This window comes from Gymnoscopelus microlampas (genome assembly GCF_963454915.1).
Source record: "Gymnoscopelus microlampas genome assembly, chromosome: 10".
NCBI lineage: Eukaryota > Metazoa > Chordata > Actinopteri > Myctophiformes > Myctophidae > Gymnoscopelus > Gymnoscopelus microlampas.
The window spans coordinates 42580823-42601541 of record NC_139947.1 but is presented as its reverse complement, the minus strand read 5'-3'; the positions used below and the strand labels follow the sequence as shown (position 1 = coordinate 42601541).

Genomic DNA, 20719 nt, shown 5'->3' with positions numbered 1-20719 from the left:
GTGTTGTGAGCTTGTAGAGCAGCTCTGTTTGGCGCACATGAGTGACACCGTAGTACAACAGAGCATAAACTTACCAGCTTTGGGTGCATGATTGACTAAATTATTCTAAAGGTCACTTTTGTTGTACATTCAAGCCATTGGTCCACATGTGCAGTATTGTTGTTGATGTCATGTCATGTCATGTCATTCAATGAGGCTCTGATTAAGAATTACTAGGGATGTCCGATTTTATCGGCCTCCCGATATTATCGGCCGATATTAGCATAAAAATTGATATCGGGAAAATATCGGTATCGGTTTTTGAAAAAAAAAAAAAATTTTTTTTTTTTTTTTTTTTTTTTTTTGCTTTATAAATAAGTTACAGGAGTTCTTACTGTATATGGTGTGTGTGATATGAAATTTGAGCTTACCCTAATCACAATAATCCCCGCATATATCGGTATCGGTTGATATCGGTATCGGTAATTAAGAGTTGGACAATATCGGTATATCGGTTATCGGTAAAAAAGCCAATATCGGACAACCCTAAGAATTACACTCAACCCTAGTTGATATTCAAAATACATCATAGAGCTGTTGGCTCTCTGATGTATTTTCTCAGAGAGAGAGAGAGAGACAGAGAGAGAGAGAGAGAGAGAGAGAGAGAGAGAGAGAGAGAGAGAGAGAGAGAGAGAATAATTCAGCTCTTGTCATGCCATGTCATCTTCCATATCCTTCGGTATACCATTTCTTCAAAATGTCAATGGCCATTGGAGCAATAAGTACCATGTATCTTTCTGGATTGACAGCATTTGTGTACCATGGCCATTGGAGCAATAAGTACCATGTATCTTTGTGGATTGACAGCATATTGTGTACCAGGTGTGATCATTACACCCAGGTCTCAGGATGACTTCTGGGGCCTTTTGGCTTCCCAAAACGAGTCCCAAATCCTGAAAAAGAGATACATTTTTTTTAACACACTTTAACACACTAGCTATATCTTCTCTATTGAAAAATATGAAAATGCACAGCCCCTCACACACAAAATGTTAGAATAATGTTAATGGCCCACCAAACTTGAAAAATGATGAGGCGGCCCCAAGACATGGAGTTGATCCGGAGAGAGAAGGCGCTGGTGGTGGGGCGGTTTTAGCTGAGAAAAGTGTTACATAATTGTTCATGTTAAATGTATTGTAAGGGAAGCAGTGCATTTATTCAAAAGCAAGGTGCTGTACATTACTTACGTTTTGGTTTGTGCCTAAAAAACTTTAAACTCTGCAATGGAAACAAATAACAATTCTTTCAGATTTGACATTTCAGAAATGTTATTAGTCGGTGTTAATTTGAGAGTGCAAAAAAGGGGCCCATTTTATGTAGCTTCCGTATTACCTTTGTTCTAGACATGCCACTCTTCCCACTGCTCTCGTCAGATGTGTCCAGATTTGTTAGGGAGGAACTGTAGTTCACATTGAGCTGTTCCGCTGACAAACAATGACATTATGAATTGCTTCTTGTTTTCTGGGTATGAGATATGAGATGCACATGTGGTGCTATACGCCTTTATGCTCTGTGTTGGGGAAGTTACTTTCAAAACACAATGTATTATATATGACATCACTTCCAAATAAAAATAATAAATTAAGTTACATTACTTTCTGTGACAATTGATGTATTATATTAATGCTGCGACCAGCTCAGTGACCTTGTGGTTATAGTGTCCGCTCTGAGATTGGGAGGTCGGGGTTAAATTCCTCGGCCGGGTCATACTAAAGACTATAAAAATGGGACCCAATGCCTCCCTGCTTGGCACTCAGCATCAAGGGTTGACTTGTGTCCCCACAGCATACCAGTGTCATGACCAGGGGGTGTACTTGTACGTTATGGCCGGGGGATGTACTTGTGCATTAAGCTGCCTCAGCTACAGAAACAGGAGATAGGCTCCAGTCCTGACCTATAGTGATGTGCTGCTTTGAAAAAACACCCTCAAATTAAAGGCAAAACTACTGTTACATGGAAGTAGACGGGATAAATGGAATCAATAAGAAGAATTCCACAATAATGTTTAAAATTCTATTTCAGCAGCCTAAATTGCCATTAGTGTGCTTGAATGTATTAGAAACTTAAAACTAAAAAGCGAAAAAACAACAACTGCATTTCTGTAAAAAAAAATCAGGCCAATAATTTCTAAATTATTAATTATTAATTTGTAAAAGTAATACTGTTACTTATACAGGCTTCACCCCAACACTGCTTATAAATTACTTGCCTTATTGAGGACTTTAAACACATCCATTGTATAATACTCCTTTCATGTCTTGGTCATTTTATGACTACTGTGTGCATGTGTTTAAGAAAAAATTATAATAAATAATAAACTAGAAAAAGTGCTCCTCGGAGCACAGGTCTCCGCCAAGTCAGGTAGGTTAGTGTGGGCCAGCAATGTTCGGAATTCGCCTGTCAGGCTGGAATGTGAATAATCAGGCGGATGGGACGGATCCGTCTTGATCACTTAACTAAAGAGATCATTTGTACTGATTTGCGTGATGTTTGGACAAGATTTGTAGGAGTAATAAAAAAAAATTGCAATTTTTTTTCTTTATATAAGTCGGCCTTCTGGTGGCGCTATAAAAGGCAGATGTGAAAAATGCAGGGCAAAGGTTTTTCCTTGGCCTCTAGGGAGTGCACATACAAAGTTTTACACAGATCGCTGGTTTCGAATCGGCCTGTTATAGCGCCACCATGAGGCTGATTTGAAAATTTTCAAGTGGCATTTCTTCCTCTGCCCAGTGACAATGTGCGTGCAAAACTTCACAGAAATTGCATGCTGTGTCCACGATTTGAGGCAGTTTGTTCAAAACGGACCAATCCTGCAAACTTTGGAAGACATTTTTAGCCAATCAGGAAGGAATATGAAAAATCTGAAATACATGTTTTGTTTAATGACTATAGAGATACTGTGTACCGATTCGCGTGACGTTTGGACAAAATATATAGGAGTACTGTAAAAAAAAAATGGTTTTGCAAAAAGCGGCCTCCTGGTGGCGCTATAACAGGCCCATGTGAAAAATTTGGTGCAGAGGTTCTGAATTGGCATCCAGGGAGTGTGTGTGAACGGTTTCGCTGCGATCAAGCCAACGGTGCCAGAGATTAGCTGTCCACAGACAGACGGACGGACGGACAGGGCGCAAAACATACTCTCTCGCCATGCCATACGGCCTGGCGGAGACAATAACTACGGTTATGGAACCTGTTTTAATGTGCTAAGGGGTCTGATTGTCAGTTGTAACTTACCACTTCCCCCTGCAGCTATGACCACAGAGGGTGGAGCTAGTTGCTGAGCTGGAGTGAGGGGCTCTGCAGAGGAAATGAAATGTATATTTACTCCCACAGTACATGTTCATTCACATTAACCACAGACAACGTCTGACATTTTATCTTACAACGTTCTGTCTTGTCATTGACAATGAATCCCTCTAATGCAAATGAGGAGCATTATAGAATGTTTATAACCTGCCATAGAGTGGAATATACAGTACACTCTTCATGTTCCATACATATAACCCACATTATTGCAAATTCAGTCTCACAATCACACATTTCAGTGGTGTCTTACACAGTCTGGTGCAGTAGAGTCAATGATAACAACTATTCAAAATTGAACATTTGTATTGTTACTAGAGCCCAACCGATGCCAGATTTTTGGGTTGGATGCTGAAGATCCCAGTTTTGGAGAGTCCTAGACCACCGATTGCTGATAATTTGACTGATATTTTGTCCCCCAAACAAATCAGTTTATACACTTTCAATTAGATGAAAGTGTATTTGGGAACATTTAACTTATAAGCAAATAAACACAAATAACTTTTGGTAGATAATAAAGTAGATATAGAAGTTACTGTATATCAAACTTCAAAATATGAAAATAACATTTAACTGTAATTATACAACGAACAAGTAAACAGTAAATATAAAATACATCACTTAAACCGTATTCAAACATTAAAAGAAAATAGCTGAAGATCGGAGTCTTTTAATTTCTTTATGGGACAGTTTGGCTGCATAATTGCCGATACTAGTTTATACACTTTCAATTAGATGAAAGTGTATTTGGGAACATTTAACTTATAAGCAAATAAACACAAATAACTTTTGGTAGATAATAAAGTAGATATAGAAGTTACTGTATATCAAACTTCAAAATATGAAAATAACATTTAACTGTAATTATACAACGAACAAGTAAACAGTAAATATAAAATACATCACTTAAACCGTATTCAAACATTAAAAGAAAATAGCTGAAGATCGGAGTCTTTTAATTTCTTTATGGGACAGTTTGGCTGCATAATTGCCGATACTATTTTTGTCAAAAAGAAAAGTAAATTAATAAAAAGTAAGTAAAATAATGATCTAGCATTCATTGTTTGTTACATCTTGTACACAAGAACATGAGAGTACAATTATTATTATTATTATTATTATTGTCTCCGCCAGAGGTGGAGAGTATGTTTTCGTTCCCGTCACGCTGTGTGCCCCCCCCCCCCTAGCCAAGCTAACATTGGTCAAGCTTCACGTGACACGTGACAATATGTTGTCACCAATGCTTTTGATTGGCTAGCGAGACGCATGACGAAATAAAATCCTATAAATAGGTGTGTCACTTCCAAAAAACAATTGTTTTTGGAAGTGAGGTAACATTGGTCAAGCTAACGGGATCAAGCTAACATTGGTCAAGTGACACGTGGCAATATGTAATATAAATAGGTAAGACAGGATTAATCAGGAACAGTACTGGCGGAGGAGACCTGTGCTCCGAGGAGCACATTTTCTAGTTACTATTGTTATTATTATTTATTGCTATTATTATTTATTGCGGAGGGTGGGGGGTCCTCAACTCCACTTTGTAGCAGCAACTATGGAACTAATGGAGACTGAGAGTAATAATGTCCAACAGTTTTTGTAGAGACATGGTCGACCAAGCTATGCTGCCAGGAGTGGAAAAAGAAGCTTACCTTGTTTTGAACTTTTAGCTCGAACACTCTGCAGGAACATATGAAAGCACATGAATGTGTTATTGTGGGGTGTGTGACTCACAGCTTGAATCACAAGGTAAACCATCATTGCTTTTTATAGCACAAGCTTGGATCACCAGGCCAGGGCCCTCGGAAAATAATTACCTACTTAAGATAACAACTTTCAACCCGGTGTCCTTATTTTGGGCATTTCATTGTAAGTGGAAATGTTAAAAATATTTCCCCCAAAATCATGGGTTAGGATTTGGGTTGTTAATGTATTATCTTCAAAAATAGCACATCTACAAACTCGCTATTTTCACTATTCGCCATAATGATGAAGTACAGTATATAGAGCTTAATCAGGCAAATGTTCGCCTATTATAACATGCCCGGAATAGGGAGGCTAGGGTTCGAATAATGGAATAATCTATTACCTTGCTCCTGTTCATGGCAACATTCTGGAATGTGTTGAGCTGAGAGGTTCCTGACCACTCTGAGGAAGAACCTATCCTTGTAGAGGTGTGTGCGGCATCATAAGTCTGCAGGCTGGGGACAGTGTTCTCACCAGCTGGCAAAGCAGAATGGTGTCAATAAAGTTTTAAATTAGTAGTTTGTTGTTGAGATGAATATTAAGATACATAATGTCTATTGATACTGTCAGGTGGAAACCTTGTGTTGTCCAAAACCATTTATTTTCAGGAAATGTAAAAAAAAAATATATATATATATATATACAGTAGTTATTATTTAGTCCCAAGCTCTGTTAATTTCTATAGCCGATCTACAAGCTCACAACACGTATCGATGCTATTTTTGCAACTTTTGTGTGACACTGTAGGATGTCGAAGTAAGGGCATTCATTTACGGGGGGAAGAAAATATTTAAAAAGTAGAAATACAGAGATACAAGGTTTCTGGACGAAACAATATACTCGACTCACCCTCAGCAACCAGGATGAAAGACTCTGGGGTTCTCTCAGGAAGGGGTGGGGTCGGACTCCTGCAGGCTGCCCAGAACACACAATCAGCAGTGTGATTTATTTTACATCTTTATGTACTTCAGTTTAAATACATTTGTATATCGCTGCTGTCAGGAACATTTTATCTCCATTTTTTTTTTGTAAATTAATGCCCTACGAATTAATGCATTGTTGTACAATAGTGTTGCACAAAAGTAGTGAAAATAGCCGACCAACAAGCTCACAACGCACAAGCTTGTAGACCTGCTATTGCCACAATTCTTGGATATGAACAATGTGTTTAAGTCTGTGGGTTTTATAAATATTGAACCAATGAAAAGTATTAACAAGAGATTGTGATTAAATAATGACCACTTGGATCCATTGGAACACATGGGTACTTTTTCCATTTCCTGAAAAGTGACTGTTTTGGACATACATGGTTATCACCCGATACCCGATGGCCGAGAATTAATGAACGATATTATAAATATAAATATACCGTACATCCGTTATTATAAAGTGTTTAGAATCAAAGGTTGTATGGCAATTGGCGAATTGGAAATTCAATAAAGCCACTGGGTCTCACCTTGAGGGGTTAGTGGCGGGGTCACTGGGTACTGTGGTGGAGGAGGGGAGGGGAGACTTATAGTTGTATGTGAAGCAAGGGCTGGAAATGTTACAGGTGTTGGAGCTGCCACTGGGAAATACAGGGCAGGAGTAAATATTAGTCATCCATTTTTTATTGATCGATTATGGTAATTCTCGATCACTGTTTTCAGTTGGCATGATGTAAGAAGTTACCTGTGAAGGATGTTTTTATTCTCAAGCTCTGAAACAGAGAGCATACCGTAAATTAGCATTTTTATAAAAATCTATGTCTACACAGGTTATCATATCTTTTCTCAAGTGACAATTCTGTCAATCACAGTCAAATGACTTGAGCTGTCTGATAGAATGACAATTGGCATTTGTTTTACCCAGCCTTATGGCTTCATGTTATGCACACACCTGCATGATGATAATGTTTCTAAAAAGAGCATACACACCTGCATATGATGCTAATGTTTCTTAAAAAAAAACATGTACACACTTGCATATGATGCTAATGTTTCTAAATGTACACACACACACACCTATATGCTAATGTTTCTATATATGTGCAGGTCATCATAATGCATGTATATACATGATATAATCTCATGTATATACTGTACCTGCTTCTTTCACATAATGCTATTTGTATGCCCCCACACACACACCATTGTGGCTAGTGCAGGGCCTGCTTTACACCTGTAAAATCTGGCCTGCGTTAATTGATCAGCAGGTGTTTCCAGTTGTCTAATTATGCTCTCCTCTCTCTAGTAATGTGCTGCCTGGACTTGGCCAATTTCACAAGAGAGAATGCCAGCAGAGAGAGAGCAGACAGTGGCGCAAAGTTATAAAGGACTTTGATGTAAATGCATACTGTAGCAAACGGCAGAACCAGCAAGGACAGGTTGTTCATGTACAGTATGTGTCGTGTAGTCAATAAAGTACAGAAAACGTAATTACAGAACCCACATTGGCACTTAGGACGAATGCTACAGTGAAACAATAACAAATGGGGATGATTTTTCTCAGTGGGTTGGTCAGTCAATTTGAAATTGGACAATAGCAGGGACATATGTAGTAAGTGACAAAATCAAAAAAGTTATTTTTTCCACTTTTTCCAAATCTAAGCTGTAAATAAGCATTTTTGCCACGGGATATGAGATCATCATGTCTTCTTTTGTCACAGCCACGGCCCCAGGTCCCCAGGTATGTTCTAGTTACCCTGAGAAGAAGAAGGCAACCAGCCAGCACTCAATAAATGTCCTTTTCACATTTTACTTACGTCACCCAGGCAGAGCAACGGACGCGTTTCAACCTATGTCTTCCTCTTCCTCAATGCTGAGAAAAGGACATTTATTGAGTGCTGGCTGCCTTCTTCCTTTCATGATATTGTTTGGCCATGAACCTTGAGACCATTACTTAATTTGGAGTGTTGCGGGCACTCTCCTTTCTTCCGCCATGTTCTGTTACCCACCTTACTCCTCATCCATGTTTTCTCCTCCGGTGCTGCAGCAGCAAAGGACTTGCCAGACCATTCTGAAGATGTTCCTATTCTTTGTGCTGCTGGGATCCTCTGTTCCACAGGAGCTGAACGGCAGAGAAGAAAGAGGGGTTCAGTGTCATTTCAAATCCAAGCAGGTTAATCCTCTTACGCATTTCTTTTTCCTTTTGAATCATGAATTGTTAACTAATAGTCAACTTTTAAAAGTTACATTGAGTTATATTTGCCCCCACCTTCATCAACAGCCAACTCAAAGGATTCAGGGGTTCTCTCTGGAAGTGGAGGGACAGGTGAAGGGGGGCTCCCTAGAAGTAAATGCTGCTATCAGTTTCATGTTAATTTAATTCTGAGAGTATACAAATGTAAACAAATGGACAATTAAGGCTCCATTTGGTTACCTTTGTTCACTCTCAGATTTACAAAAGGATAAATTAGCACAGGATTTTACTGTGTGGGGAAATAAATAAATGATGAAAAAAAGATAAGCATATAGTTGACAAGGAATAATGGCAGGCATGAGAGTCCAAATGTAATCATTATCATATTCATGAGTTTATTATTCATATACCTTTTCCATATCCCTTGCACTCACCTCCGATCCCCGTGGGGCCCTCAGCAGTAACACTGGGTGGGATAATGACCTCTAACTTCTCACAGGGATCTGACCACTCTGCGACACACAAACACAGCTCCTTGTTACAGTAGGTCCCAGAGTCACTAATCACAACTTAAGTAGCAATGTTAAATCAAAACTGAATAAAGGAGCTGGCCCCAATAAAGCATGGTAAATACTTTATTGTGCTATAGCTTCAGACGATTTTATTAACCACTTTAACTCTGGGGTCGCTATGGGTATGTTATTATAGGCCACTATTAGAATAAATAAATAAAATAATATTAAAAGAATTACAAAAAAAGAAAGAAACAAATGTATAAAGATTTCCAAAAATAAATAAATAAATAAAATAGTAACTGGCTAAAATAGCAGCTCTAAAAGCTCACACCATCTCGCATCACAAATTGTAGATTGGCTATTTCCGCTGTACGATGAAGTGATTATAATATGGCTTAAGTTCCAAACTTGTGAAAGGGGAAGTCTCACAATAGAACAGTGGCAATGAAGTGCTCACAGTGGCATGTAGAGCCCAAGTAATCTGAAATATTATTTTCTAGTTTGATAGCAACAAACCTGCATCAAAAGCCAGTACGTAGGATTCAGCAGTTCGCACAGGTACTGGCGGAGGTGTATGCTCATCTGAAGGAGTTACTGTACCTACAGAATATATATGTATTTATAGAAATAAACACCTCTCCAAAAATCTTTTTCTGTATGAACTATACCATCGAACCTACGGCTTCATATCAACTATGCTTGAGACTGACAAGTGTCGCTGTTTACCTGAGGCAGGAGATTCAAGCTCAAGAGTCTGGTTATTCAGAGCCAGGCTGGGTATGGAGACGACACAGTCAGGAGTCAACTGGCTATCCAGAACGATCTCCTCTACAGAACCTTCAGATGCCTTCTCTGACTGGGGGGAACTCATTGGCGAGTCAAAGTAGGGGTCCTCCACCGTTAGACAGATTGCTGGCGCAGGGGGAATGGGAGGTTTTAGCAGTGGCGTGACATCATTGTCCTCAATCCTCTCCAGGATATCAGGGGCTGGCTGGCTGGCATGCCCTAGAGTGGGTGAGGTCCTGGTGGGCTTGCTCAGAATGAGACCCCCGTCTTGGTTAGAGGAGGGTAAAGAGTTGGGAAGGGTCTGCAAGTGGCATTGTCTTTGTAGTTCCCTCTGTTTGTCCCTGGTGGTCAAGGCGACAAGGATGTCAGAAGGCGAGGGTATGGCTGTCTGTGTCAAAACCTCACACTCCTCCTCCTCTGGAATGACCATTGTTACTGCATAATTGGGTATCTGCCCCATGTCTTCGATTACAGGAAACCTAGAGGTAGTTAAGAAAAAAAATATCAAAACGTGAATCCTTGTTTTAACCACTTAACCAGAGATGCGAGGGTTAAATTGGTTAAAAGTCCATTCTGTTATTTATAAAAGTGCAAGTAATGTTCACCTTTGCTGAGCTTCTACATCTAGCTGATGTGATTCTGGTCTTGGTTCCAAGTAATATTCTAATTCTACCTCCTCACTCAGGTCAGAGAGCATGTAGTTCGTAGCTGATAAGACAGGAGACGGAACCGCTGCAACCTGGACAATTCAACATAGGAATGATATCAACCTTTAATAAGGGAATCAATTAAGTAAGTACAATCTGTTTGTTTGCTTTTGTGCCAAATAAATATAAAACATTACAACTCACATTGAACACACAACATTATCGTATGGAATCCATTATTCATTTTGGCCATTTCATTTGAAAGCATCACTAAACTGGCAGTATAATACAATGTTCTTAGTTGCACTGAGCAGAACAGTAACCTTGTAGAGACATGTCCAGTTAGATTATTCATTTCCTGACATACCACTGACACACTATATAAAACCTGATTCAGCATTCCACTTTCTCAGCCCACAGTATGTTGTTCCTCTGTTCAGTCTGAGGCTTACAGTTTACTGCATTAAAAGCAAATAAGAAGTGCAACTGTGTTTTTATGCTGATGTTTTTGTATGTCAGTTGTCGAGTATTAGTATAAATGACCAATGTTCCTATCGGTTTCATTTTTTTCACTGTAAAATTAAAGCTGCAATCCTTATTTTAATCAATCTCCATGGTAGAGTATGTTAATGCTGTATAACTAGCACATCTGCAGTTGCGGGAGGTAGTCTCCATACTCTTTAATGTTTTTATTATAATTTTGTTATTATTTTAGCTTTTTACCCCTTTTTCTCCACAATGTTAGTCCTTACACCAATTCATTCCTCCCACACACATTTGTGTGTTGTTACTGCTGTTGTATCCTACTGACTCGTCTGCCAGTGAGGAGCCCCTACTGGGAGGACGTAGAGCCTTCGTCCTATTCCTCCCGCCCAACACTCCCTGCTAACAGGTGCCGCCCCAGCCCATAGAAATATGTGCAGTGACCAATATCACCTGCTTGGCTTCCCTCTCCCGAATACGGGCCATCGGGAGAGGCCATAGAACTTATTTAAAAAAAAGATGTATTAAGCTTTAACACTTGTGCCGTCAGTGTAGGCCAGTTTTATAGGTTTGGTTCTGTGTGCTCACCTCCTTTCTGTTGACTTCTTCATCCAACTGCACATATCTCTCAAATAGGACCTTGATGGTTCTGCAGACCAGTGCATATTGTTCCTGAGGTTAGAAGGCAAATATCCAACTTTAAAAACGGACAAAACCAGTTACTGGAAAAGAAAAGAAAATTCACACTAGCTGATAAACGCGTATGATAAAGAAGAGTTAAAAAACAACAACAATAACAGCCACCTTGGTTTGAACCAGAGAGGGCCTCTGTGTTCGCATATCTTTAACCAGGTCATAGATGCTGAAGTCCACAGGCATCATCTGAAAACAGACAAACAAAGTGTGAACTACCATGCTTCCTATCTCATCATAAATGTTGTTATTGAGTTGCTGTTAGGTTAAATAATAACTGCAAAATATCACAATACACAGTAAAATCCTCCGTTAATTTAAGTCTGGTATGGAACCAATTGGCCACATCAAGGAATATCTGACCTGATCCTTCAAAAGGTTCCAAGTAAAATCGATGGCACACAGAGCTCCTGTTCGACCACAGCCAGCACTAGAATCATAATCACATATTAATCACTGTGCATTCAGTTCCTTAATAACTTACAAAAACTAGGACTAATCATCGATAGCTGCAGCCATAGTACTGCAGATTTTTTCCAGGCCTCTCGACTATGAAAAATATGTCACGTTTGTGAGGAGCTAAGAGTCATACTCAGCGTAATTTGTAATAGCGGTCTACAGAAGATGACTTTCCCGCATGTGTGGTGATACATGCCTGTCTGCCTCTAGCTCAACATTCCATTCCTGCCACCTCATCCTCTGAACAGGTGTGGGCATGGTATCATATGACAGGTTTTGATGCTAATGTGAATAGTCACCACATTATTCTGCCATTTTTTTTTTTATTTCAATGAAAATTAATGATGAGCAAAGTACACTGGCCAGCCCAGAAGGTTACTGGTGGTGTGTGGACAGTAGAATCCACGGTGTTAATTTAAGTCTGAGAATGCAAAAATGGACAGGTGCTCATGCCTAACTGTGCCTCGTGGTTTTGTGGTTATTGTTCTGTTCAGCACATGTTGTACACAGGAAAATCCTCAGTGTTCACTTATCCATTTGTAACTCTGAGTGTACACAAGTACACTCACCAAGTAATTAACAATTTACAGTGTAGGTTTCGCAAACCATGTTGTGCAACTTTCTAGATGTAGATTAAGCCTCCTGCTAGAAATTTGACCAACTTTTCAAGCTTGACTCAAGACAGTGAATGCTTCAGCAGAGTGACAGTCAGCCACAATTATAGAAACAGACATGACAGGAAATGCCCCATGTGCTTTCAGGCCGGGTGGGCTGCTGGTTGTCCACCCACAAACACTTCCTGTGTCAAAGAGGCGTGTCTGTGTGTGTCTGTTTGTCTGAGAACAAGCTCAGATTGCCCACATACAGTACCACAATGTTTCTTCACTGCCTGGAGAACAGTGCAAACTGCAAACAAATGTATTTTCCAAAATTTTAATGATACAGTCATTACTCTCAAATGTGCCCAAACAGAACTAGAAGCACTAGACCTCAAACAAACACAATCACAGCACATTGAAATGTGTTGAGTTGTGATGAGTCCGATTGGAAGCGGAGAGGTTCATGTGTCGATGCTGTAACGGAACAACACAAATAGACCCAGTCAGATGAATGCTGACCTGCAGTGGATGCATATGGGTACTTCGTCATGGGGCTGATAGGAACGCATTTCCTGCAGGAGTTCCAGTATGGGAGGGATGGAGTCAGGAACACCATGGTCTGGCCAGTTGATATAGTGCAGCTGATGTAAAGTACGGCTACACTGAAACAAAAACAAAAAGCTTGTGAACAACTGTCTGTAATAGTAGCTTTTAGGTATAATTTACTAATAGCCTATCACAGATAAATCTAGAGTCTTTTCTATTCTAGTACCAAGACAATACTGAACACATTAGGAACGTTTGATGCTATGAATGAACGTTGTTACAGAAAGGATATTGCTTGATCAAAATGCTAAACTGAGACTACAGTAGCGTTTCTATGATGTAGAGTTTCTATGATGAAACATTCTGCCTGTTGTGGTCGCTAACAACACATAAGCTGATAATCTTCTGTTTCTCCAACGAGAACTATCCAGACATCAACATTCACAGTAGGGGTGCAGTATAAACACAACTTACACTGTTGTAGGTCACATGTAGCGTCCTTGTCAGATAGTCTCCTTTACTTTCCTCATGTTCCTGCACGTGAATAGACAGCAGTGCAGTTTTAGGTTATCAGAGCAGAGAAAGACGGTGTACCTCTCTCTACTATTTAAAAAAGGAGATGACATGGTAAATGTATTTCTAAAGCGTGGACATAATTTTACGAAACTTTCGATTTGCTATGGAGATGTGAGTAAAGCATTAGTCAGCAGGCAAGATGTGTGAACATTGACCTATAGTATCTACACTAGTTGTGTGTATATAGCCAAATGTCCTCATTGTGACTTGAGTTAACTTGAGTAATAGTTCAGTTATGTGTATGGCGATATCAGGAACCAGTTCAAATAGGAAGTGGTCAGTAAATGGACACACTCACCCAGGAAATTGTAAACGGCTCACAGACAAATGGCTCCTCTCGTCTCTCTGGCCAATATCGCTCACACTTTTTCTGTAAACGAGAGTTTGAGACAATCATCTTTTGATCAATTAAAAATGGAACCGCAAGATCCTCAGTTTTCGGTTTAATTTTGAGAGTGAAAAAAAATCACTCTCAACCACTTGAACCCTAGCATCCCTATTCTGGAGGGAACATTAACTTGTGAGCTTGTAGATCTGTTATTTTCGGCAAAGAGATCTTTAGTGTAGAGAGGGAAACAAGAGCAGACCAAGTACAGAGCCAACTCAAATCAGGTTTACTAAGTATAGAGGGTTTAAGTGGTTAAAGATCTACTTTTATATGAACACTGAGGATTTTGCAGATATTTAGGAGATGAAAATGTGAATGACCTTACCCTGCCCATCTCAAACTCACGGCAAGCAATCACTATGACCTAGGGAAAAAAAAGAAAAACAACGAGAGAGAGAGAGAGAGAGAGAGAGAGAGAGAGAGAGAGAGAGAGAGAGAGAGAGAGAGAGAGAGAGAGAGAGAGAGAGAGAGAGAGAGAGAGAGAGAGAGAGAGAGAGAGAGAGAGAGAGAGAGAGAGAGAGAGAGAGAGAGAGAGAGAATCCAGTGTTTTATTAATTGTTCTGTGACATCATTCACTTTATTTTGGACATTCATCTTCTAAACTTTGTACTTGCAAGTTATAGAACAGAAACAATGAAAGGCACGCACGGTCCATCTACTGAATGTCATTTCCTAATTTCCCAATTACTGTCTTACCTCTATGTTGTACCCCCAAATCATCCTCCAGAAGTCCTTTACTGTGTGTGGCAGAGGACCCTGAGTGGCAATGTAGGCACTGGACCCTGACACTCCCTTTGCACAACATACAGTAGAGAATAGAATCAGAATGTATTGTCATCATACTGAGGTACAACAAAATTAAGCACACAGAGGAATTCTCATTTTTGTACAGTAGCTTATCACTCAGCCCGTTGTTCTTCTTACTCCATACTGTAGGTGTATGAAGTAAATGGCCGCCATTTGAATAAGGTAAATGACTGTATAATTACTGTAAAAATCTAAAAGGGAGAGAGGCAATGACGCAATTGCAAAATTCAAATGCTAGAACATGAATGGTACCATGCAATTACCTTGATGAAATTGGCATTGATGTAATCCGAGTCATTTTTTGAGATGGTGAGGTTGAGCTTTACTCGGCTGTGGTCAACTAGAGCAGAGAGGGAGGCATACAGGTTAGAAAATGCATTCTTTCTTTTTTTATATGCTGGTAATTTTAAACCTCTGTAAGTACCAACTGGATAGGAATGTAATCATTTGTAATAAGCACATGAAAGTGCCATAAAAATAATACAAGGGAAAAAGTCCAAAGTCAGCTTGTATATTTGATCATTCCTCATACAGTATTATTATTATTATTATTATTATTATTATTATTATTATTATTATTATTATTATTATTATAAACAATCGCAGTATATGTAAATAATATTTGGCCTGAGCACAGTATACACTTAAAAGTGGTGCATGGGTCCATCTTTACATTTTCAGAATGAAATGAACAGTAACACTAATGTGTGTTGACGGACGGCTCTTACAGGGGAGAATGTCCTTGTATCTGTTCTTCTTGATGTTGTCCTGCCCTTCTGCTACCTTGGTGGGATATGTCTTGTCTGTGCGGTACTTAGTTGACTGCCTCCTGAGCCTCTGCAAATACAGATTAGCCAAATCACTGAATTTTCAGTCCCATTTAATCTGAAAACAATTGATTCAGTGCAATTGATCTCAGTGTTAATATGAACATTTGTCAGGTAATCCACTTGCCCATTGCATTATCTCGTCTGTGACAGAAACTATAGAGATTATTGCTACATTATGTGGCTGCTGGGTATAAAGTTACTTGGGGTTATGTTGTGTCACTGTAGTTTCTGAGATTTAGGCTAATATTCAGATAAGGGTCCCCATGCATTTGTTCAACAGGGATAGGGTTATGGTGATGTGAAAAGTACAGTACTATAGAATGTGGAACTACCAGTATAATAATAATATAGTACAAACGGTATACTAACAGTACAGTCATGGTAGCTGTGACTCTAACTTAAGTGAATCTTTAGAACTGCAGTACCAGTTACTAATTAGACTGAAAGGGTCATGACGCGCATGATGATAAACTGTCACGGTGCCAAACTGGGAGGATTTCCACACTGGCTCAGTGACTGAGAGTGACACTCAAAATAAAGTCACGGCACATCTTTGCCTATTTTCCAAAACACTGGCCTTTTTGTTCAGAGCCCTGTTCTCACAGTCCTGACACAGTCGGTTAAAAGGCCTTGTACGCCATCTGCGCCCACCAAGACTACAGAGCGCTATTTGTACTGGGCGGAAGTGATGCAATAGTCTCGCTCCCCTGGAGTGGTCAGGGCAGCAGAAGCATGACAGCAGTGGAGCGGCATGTGAAGCACAAGGCAGCTATCCTCAGGCACTGAGAGGCAGCTTAGCACCATGGCAACTGCCTTCTGAGTGATGTCATCCTAGGGCAGTGGTCCTCAAACGGAGTGCTGAGGCACACTGGTGTGCCGTGAGACAAGTTCAGGAGTGCCTTGGGATTTTGTTACAAGCGGGCATTGATATTGCAATATATATAACTATAGATAAAACATAAAACTATCAGTTCTTTGTTTGTACTTATTTCCGTAGTCTAACCATTGGCAACCCTGGCATCCCTATTTTTAGGCCAGGTTGAAAGTGTTTAATTTGTATTTTTAATAATAATTGTATTTGTTTTTTACACATTTTCAAAGATTGTGTAAATTTTTGCTCGTTTTGAACATTTGTGAAAATATGAAAAATGGCTTAAGTGGTTGTTACACTTTTTATTTGGCATTAGTAAATGAAAAATGTTTGCAGAGTGATAAGCGTGATAACACCTTAATTCCTAGGATTTGAATACAGGTGTGCCTTAAGATTTTGACATGCCCTTTGGTGTGCTTTGGACATGGGCCCAAAAAGTTCCTAGGGCAACTCTTTTAGGAGCAGTGTGTGTGTGTGTGTGTGTGTGTGTGTGTGTGTGTATGTGTGTGTGTGTGTGTGTGTGTGTGTGTGTGTGTGTGTGTGTGTGTGTGTGTGTGTGTGTGTGTGTGTGTGTGTGTGTGTGTGTGTGTGCGCGCGCGCGTGCAGGCATTGCAGCATGTGCACGTGTGATAGCGAGTGTTCTGCATCAGCTACAGGTTTGCCTTGAGTTCCCCTTCTCTGTTCACTGCGCTTCTGTTACTACGGTGTAGCATCAGCTCAAAGAGGAAGCCCCTGAAATGATCATTGGTACAACACTCGCTGCCCAGAACAAAAACATTTTGCAACAATGGAAGGTTCTGACACACACACACAGTAGAAATGAAGTGCATAATACTGTAGTTCTCCTTTGTTAACAGCACTCTTACTGTGATGAGAACACACATATGCACAAGTGTACAAAATGTGACTCAATCAACTGTCAAACGTGACAGAGTATGAAATGTTCAATATCACTCAAGCAAAGTAGCAAAAAGTGACGTGACACTAATTTACCATGAATTCCCCGGCGAAGCCATTCTCTGCCTCCTCCTCCGCAGCCTCCTTGCTCTCTAGCTGTGCCACAAGGCTCCTCAGTATCCAGACCTGCTGCTCCATGGCTGGCTGTGCACTGCCTGGGATAAGCCACCTCTCTCAGGCATGTCAGGACACAAAAGGTCCTCCTCCACAGGTCATGGAGCGTGCACCCAGGGACCCGAGTTCTGGGGCTTCAGTGGATCTATTCCAGAGCTTGTGCAAAAGCACTTCTCTATTGCTACTCTCACATCAAGGAACTGTGTGTGTGACGCATGTGAGCTGCCTTAAAGGAAGCCAGAGTGAGCTAACAGGTTCTGTGGTCAGATTAAAAAGGTTGCCGCGCCCCCCCTGGGTGTCTCTCACTGGGTCCTAGAGCCATCCAAGTGTCTACTTACTGTACATGTGTGAGTGTTAGAGAGGGAAATAAGGGAGGTATTGAGAGAGAGAGAGAGAGAGAGAGAGAGAGAGAGAGAGAGAGAGAGAGAGAGAGCGAGAGAGTGCATACACAAGTTGAACAGCTGAGTCAGGGCGAGCTGCCAAGTACAGTAGTCTCGGGAGGAGGAGATAGCAGTGAGGATACTAGTGACTGAGTGGTGAAGGGTGGGTGTCAGGATTGTGTGTGTGTGTGTGTGTGTGTGTGTGTGTGTGTGTGTGTGTGTGTGTGTGTGTGTGTGTGTGTGTGTGTGTGTGTGTGTGTGTGTGTGTGTGTGTGTGTGTGTGTGTGTGTGAGAGAGAGAGGCCCTCTAACAATACTGGATCAACATTTATTTTCTTAATTTCCTTATAACCTAAAGGCCTCACTATAAACAACTCAAAGTGTTTTCAACAACTCTCAAGAAAGTATTTGAATGATTCAGCTGCAAATTTTGTTTTACCCCTGTCCCTGACCCAGACTTCCAATCTTATATTTTTATATTTTACTGACAAACAAGAAACAAATCAATAGTATTTTGTATTTTATTTATTTTTGCTATATTTCATGTAATTACTATGTCATTTCCCTCACAAGCAGGAATCCCATTGGAAAGCGAGCTGCTTTCCACTACAACACACATTTTCTAGTTTTAATAAACAATAATAAAGTTATAATAATATACATTTTTCTTTTGCCGATTTGAGATATGACAAATTCATACCCTAAATTGCAGAATGACCCATAGGCTACACATCCGCAATTAATAATCAAGCTTAGTAGGCTACTAGTACTACTCACACACACACACACACACACACACACACACACACACACACACACACACACACACACACACACACACACACACACACACACACACACACACACACACACACACACACACACACACACACACACACACACACACACACACACACACACACACACACACACACACTACTGTACATGAGATTTTATTTACTATTAGGCCTATGTCAAAATGCTAGATCAGGAGCTTAAGTTTCCTTTACGAAAAAAAAATTATGCGCAGAAGGTTTATGCCCCCTTCTGACAAGAAGAAGAAGAAGAGGAAGAAGAGGAATAATGCATGCCTCCAGCTTCTGAGCTCAAATATAATAGTCTGTTCATAAATTTAAATTAAAGTATTAAACCATTATGGTTAAGTTCAGAGGCATCTGGTGTAGGGCTATCATTTTGTTTTTGTTTTTTCAAAATCTTACCTATATCTTTAATGCCCCAACTTTCTTACAGAACATAATCTGAATGATTTAATATTTACCTTAAAGAAGTATTGACACACGTTTATTTGTGGTTTTTAGGTAGCCCACTGTATGCCTTGGTTTCATGTGGAAGATTACTGTAATAGATATAAGATACCGTGTTGACTTTTGTGGCAAGAGCGCTCAACCAGTGCACCTGTTTCTTCTTCAGTAGGATGAGGACATCTAGTGGCTAAATAAAAGGAATATCCATTGTTGAAGGGGTATTTCCCTTTTAAAACACTTCTGGGGTAATTTTTGTCTACTCTTGCTTTTGTGTGCACCCCAGACCATTTTTAAGTTGCTTGATTCAATAGTTAGATGTTTGATATATTACATCAGACATGCCCCCCTCCTTTTAAGACCATTCAACTTCAATCTCCATTCTAAACATGTTAAAGGAGTGGTTGAAATTATTTTGTGCAAGCTTCCTGTGACTAGTTTAAATAAATGTGGCTGTTGTGAGATGCAGTTTCTTCTACTGTCTGTACTGTATACATGTGCCAAAGCTGGAGCTTGGTCCTGGTTTGGTTCTGTTTCTTGTGTCTCCTTTTGTTCTTGTTTTTTGTGCTGTTGTTTATTGTGTTGCCTTGTATGTGAGAGGAAGTACCAAGACAATTTCCTATCAAACTTGTTTTGAAATGGCAAATAAATACTTGAACTTGAACAGTAAACCACAAGTGGAACAGTGAAGACAAATGCCAAAGCTGCTCTACTTATGTAACAGGAAGCCATAACCACAGTCCATTGCTTCAAACATCCTTCTTAACCCCATCCATGTCCTGCCCCCTAGCTATAGCGAAGGGGCAGGTCACAGATGGGGCTACACATCCTTCTTAAACAATCTTTTAATTTTTTAATCACAATTCCCTTTTTTCACACCAACACAATGAAGACATTTTATCTAATGTTACTTTTTCATGGTAATTTGGGTCTTTTACTTACAAATTAATTCACAAATGTAATTTTCTTGTATGGTTTCATTTTGGCTTGATCGTTTCAAGAGCAACCTTGTGTAATGCTTGTTCACATTTCCAAAAGTCAATACAAATAGCATATTTTATCATCTGTATCACATAATATTACATAATTGTCAATGTTGTCAAACTGCTGCCATATAATATTTATTATGAGGAACACCACAATGTCAATGTTGCTGAATGTACAGTATATGACACATTTGATTTATATATTTAAAATAATCAATTAAATTGCCTATGTTCATGTCGCTACAATAGCAGTGACAGAATGTTCAGCTCCAATGTGATCAAACACAGATCAAAGTAATAGTTGGGGGTGAATTCAAACTAGTCTGCAATTACAACACAAACTTTCGGTAGGCCTACAGTAAAAAGTATTGGTGTCAAGGGACATTCCAGAGCCACTTCCAGAGATTTTAATGAATCATGAGGGCTTTGTCAAAGCAGAAGCCAAATACAAGTCTCACATCATAGATGCAGGAAGAAAAGGGATATTTGTAAAAGTCACAGGTCTTCAATTACAAGACAATATTGGGTCGGGATCGACGAAATGCAATATGCTGACATCATTGCTTCAATAAACGTGCTTGTCACTGATGGTAAGAATGAAACTTATTTTTGC

At 39.7% G+C, this 20719-nt stretch overlaps 1 protein-coding gene across 6 annotated transcripts; it reads right to left on the bottom strand.

The window, feature by feature from the left end:
* Nucleotides 1-592: 592 nt before the first annotated feature.
* On the bottom strand, nucleotides 593-17691 carry ptpn22 (protein tyrosine phosphatase non-receptor type 22). 6 transcript variants are annotated; one of them, XM_084070316.1, is made up of 27 exons: nucleotides 17402-17691; nucleotides 15436-15544; nucleotides 14971-15047; nucleotides 14597-14692; nucleotides 14226-14264; nucleotides 13811-13882; nucleotides 13411-13470; nucleotides 12910-13052; nucleotides 11696-11762; nucleotides 11444-11521; nucleotides 11228-11311; nucleotides 10115-10248; nucleotides 9450-9988; nucleotides 9240-9323; nucleotides 8619-8720; nucleotides 8284-8355; nucleotides 8024-8136; nucleotides 6760-6787; nucleotides 6545-6655; nucleotides 5938-6003; nucleotides 5432-5565; nucleotides 4995-5022; nucleotides 3274-3336; nucleotides 1372-1463; nucleotides 1227-1257; nucleotides 1055-1135; nucleotides 593-932 (listed from the first exon to the last, which is right to left on the bottom strand). In XM_084070316.1, the coding sequence occupies exons 1-27, from the start codon at nucleotides 17501-17503 to the stop codon at nucleotides 871-873; spliced, it is 2667 nt and encodes an 888-aa protein (XP_083926442.1). In that variant the 5' UTR covers nucleotides 17504-17691; the 3' UTR covers nucleotides 593-870. The 6 variants fall into 6 exon arrangements, 5 of the variants coding, with proteins under 5 accessions (XP_083926442.1, XP_083926443.1, XP_083926444.1 ...); XM_084070317.1 differs by having other exon boundaries at nucleotides 8643-8720; XM_084070318.1 differs by lacking the exon at nucleotides 9240-9323.
* Between the last annotated feature and the right edge of the window lie 3028 nt (nucleotides 17692-20719).